Below are 3,458 nucleotides of genomic sequence, written 5' to 3'. Positions count from 1 at the left end.
CATATATATCCGAAAAGACACAAAAGTAACACCCTCTTGCGGACAAAAAGGTGACTAAAAGCTTTTTGTAACAAAAATTTTTGAGCGTGCAACCAATGCATAAGTAAAAGATGCGGAAGATTGTATATGCTATCTCTAACCCTATGACGTCATTCTTCTAGATTGTAACATTGGATATAAAAATTAATTGTGAATAGTAGAAACTATCCAGCTTATTACGAACCATAATGTCGGACTTGTACGTAATATTTGAACAACATTTTTGACATTTCAGTAGCGTGCAGGAATAAACTAAACACAATCTATTTATATAACAGGCTTATGTCTGTACCGAAAACCAGGTCTCTGACAGGACGTCATAAGAGGTTTATCGGTAACTAAAAACAGGTCCCCGACAGGACGTCATGATTTCGTAGCAATGGGTTGTATTCTCATGATATATAGTCTAAAAGGAGTTCACCTCTGTTATTTGTATCTGCGCTGGCCCAAACAGTGTGATGGGCGTCTGCATCACATCCAATTACAAGTGCTTTGTTTTGTTTCTTGCAGTAAAAAACCAACTTTACCACTTCTGATGGAGGTACTTCACCCACATCTCCTGGAAAATATGCCGATGCTACGCAAATTTCAGTCGTACCAAGGGTCGTTGGAACCTCCATCATTTATGTTATCACTGACTAAAATGACAGCTCTTGGCGTGAGCTCACCTTCGGCGTAAATCAATTTACACGGTTTTGTAGGAATTCCTTGTATCCTACCTTTATAGGTCCCGGACTACTGGATCAGTGCTACATCCAGGTTGCTTTCTGTGAATCTTCTACAAAGTATTCACCTGAACAAATTTAACATTTTTCCTTTGAAATTTTATATGATTTATGGTACGACCGGGCTGTTTTGGGTTTAGTCCTGCACCGTTGACACCACTGAGTCCTGGGATTTGACTGATTATATCAGAATCGCCAGTTTTCTCTTGGGTCTTATCGATGTCACTCCTGAGCGCTGATCCCCCACTTGATTTGTTATTTATATTTCTATTAAAAGTTTCATTAATTGTTTCCATCTCGATGTTCTTAATTTGCTGGAAGAAAGAATCAGCTGTCCCTTACCAGCTTAGAACAGAGGGAGCAAATTACTGCACGGGGTGCCCTGGTACCATGCAGGCTCCGTTCGACCTTGGGAGACTTGATTAAACCCCCCCAAGCATTCATAATTAGGCACCATCTATCCAGCGCTGCACACCGAAAGACAAATCTTAACACTCCTCCTTTATCCTGGCTTTTGACAAACAGTTCGGGTCCCGATCCAATTTCCTCATCACTTCTTCACTCTTTTTATGGAGTCACACGTGTTAGTTCATCAGCGTGGTCCCTCACTGGTGGAGTGGGGGTCTTAGAAAGCAGGATTTTTTTTCTATGGTATAATGAAACGCTCCCGTCTTTTAACAGAGGGGCGGAGAGGGGGGTAATTTTTTCTATGGTGAATTAGAACCTTTGCTTTCTTTAAGAATGGGAGATCCCATACAGATGAAATGCAAATTTCTTCATAACTCGAGAACTAATCAAGCAAATGGAACCCAATTTGGCATGTGTGGGTTTTAGCAGGCATGACAAGGAATTTTGAATTTATTTATTTTATGATGGTTTGAGACCTCATGCAAATAAAACAGAAATTGGTCATTCATTACCATTTCAACCTTTATGAAGCACACAAGTGATTTTGAAACGAACTTTCTATGTCTCAAAGCTTGCAGGCGTTGTACTTATCGGGGGTTCCGCGTATTTTCAAAGCCACCATTGCATTAAATGAAGAATTGAATCTGAATATTTAGCTCTTCTCTTTTAAACATTCACTTAAACAATGGCACTCACAGATTCTTATAAACATACATAGCCAGTAATGCAGTTTACATTAGTCTTTGATCTGATAATGTGATATAGTCTTACATCACCCTTTCGTACAACCCCCAGGGCTGTATACCTTGTAGTTTTTTTATTACGATGCAGTGAATAAGTGGGTGAGTATTTTTTTCGATTCTGGAAAGTTCAGAAATCGGATATTTTCTGTGGAATTTTGTGCAATGTCTCCATAACAACACAAATGTTATCTTTTTGATCAGACATAAAATACATGTTATGTACTTTCTTAAAATCAGAATACTGGTATTTGTTTTTAATTATTACGCTATACTAAAAAGGGCAATATGCTGCAGTTTACACTGCACTGCTGTTGCAAACTTGTTACATTCTTAAAAACACAGCTCCCAACGGAAACTTTTCCACCATTGTTTTTTCATCCAGTAACGAAGAGCTCCATGTATTCGACCTTTGCCTGGCGCTCGCTGTTTATGTTCATCTCCCGATAAAGCAACAAAGTGATTGCGCTTGCGAATACTAAAATTCCTGGAACGATGCAAAGTGCAAACAAACCATCAACCGTCCGTCGGAGCTATTCCTTCGACTGTAAGCCGCAGTTTTCCCTAGGGAGTTCCGACCAGTCACTACATTGCGTCTTACCTGTTGAAAAAGCGAATGCCATAATAACGAACCGTCGCTCATCCTTGTCGACTTCAAACAACATTCGCTCTATGTGGGCATGACCGATGAATCCCATGGTAGCCACTAGCAGACAGAAAAATGGCAGAATGTATTTTGATTTTTCCTGTAGGATGGAAATCCGATGAAAGATGAAAGAAATAAAGTTTTATCTCAGATTGCGGGCACTGGTTGGCTATTATTATGCAAGTTGTGTAATTATCCCACAACCGTACCTTCCAAATACCCCAGATAAACACAAACGTCGCTATGTAGTATACTATTAGAACCACAGCTAGCAGAGGAAGTTCCAGGTTGTAAACTAAAATTGAAACAGTTCCTTTTATTATTGCATGGTCAGTAACTTGATGATTGTTTACCGTAGGAAAACGAAGGACAGCTCCCGTCATCAAACATTCCGAGCTTATGCGACGCTAGCAGTCCATACAGTGCTGTCCCAAACAGTAGCGTCAAACCACCCAGGATGTAGGCTAGGATGCGTTTGTCCTCGTACGAAATTTGAAACCATTTCGGAATGGCAAAACACTTTTCTAGTTTCATGCTTGCTTCAGGTACGACACAGGTAATCTAATCCTCCCTCTGATTGCCTATCGACATCGACTCTTCTCAATCAGCAGGAAGCAACTGATTTGACTTTAATCGACACCAATTTCGTCGACCTAGAATTGACATACATCACGGATAATGTTTATTCAAACAAACGACGACTGTCGGCACTAATGCACGTGGGATTGGCACTCACTGTCGTAATCCATATTTGTTTACATTTTTTTCTCTTCATCAGATCAGCATTAGCAAAACAGCGCTCCATGAAGACGCGGCTATCAGCTACCGGGACGCGTCTGCCGCCTTATCAGCCGACTTTTGGGACGGGCCTAGGAGGTGATGAGCCGCTATAAATATTGC

At 40.5% G+C, this 3,458-nt stretch overlaps 1 protein-coding gene across 1 annotated transcript; it reads right to left on the bottom strand.

The window, feature by feature from the left end:
* Positions 1 to 1,755: 1,755 nt before the first annotated feature.
* On the bottom strand, positions 1,756 to 3,148 carry LOC128737667 (uncharacterized). Its single transcript, XM_053832343.1, has 4 exons — positions 2,912 to 3,148; positions 2,768 to 2,853; positions 2,514 to 2,658; positions 1,756 to 2,399 (listed from the first exon to the last, which is right to left on the bottom strand). The coding sequence occupies exons 1-4, from the start codon at positions 3,090 to 3,092 to the stop codon at positions 2,290 to 2,292; spliced, it is 522 nt and encodes a 173-aa protein (XP_053688318.1). The 5' UTR covers positions 3,093 to 3,148; the 3' UTR covers positions 1,756 to 2,289.
* Positions 3,149 to 3,458: the final 310 nt, after the last annotated feature.

This window comes from Sabethes cyaneus, chromosome 2, assembly GCF_943734655.1.
Source record: "Sabethes cyaneus chromosome 2, idSabCyanKW18_F2, whole genome shotgun sequence".
Lineage (NCBI taxonomy): Eukaryota > Metazoa > Arthropoda > Insecta > Diptera > Culicidae > Sabethes > Sabethes cyaneus.
This window is presented reverse-complemented; position numbering and strand designations above follow the sequence as displayed.

Coding starts and splice junctions, on each gene's coding strand:
- LOC128737667 (XM_053832343.1), bottom strand. CDS start 3,092: ATGAAACTAGAAAAGTGTTTTGCCATTCCGAAATGGTTTCAAATTTCG. Junction 2,854..2,911: donor CTGTCCTTCGTTTTCCTACG/GTAAACAATCAT, acceptor TTTCAATTTTAG/TTTACAACCTGGAACTTCCT. Junction 2,400..2,513: donor GGCATTCGCTTTTTCAACAG/GTAAGACGCAAT, acceptor GCATCGTTCCAG/GAATTTTAGTATTCGCAAGC.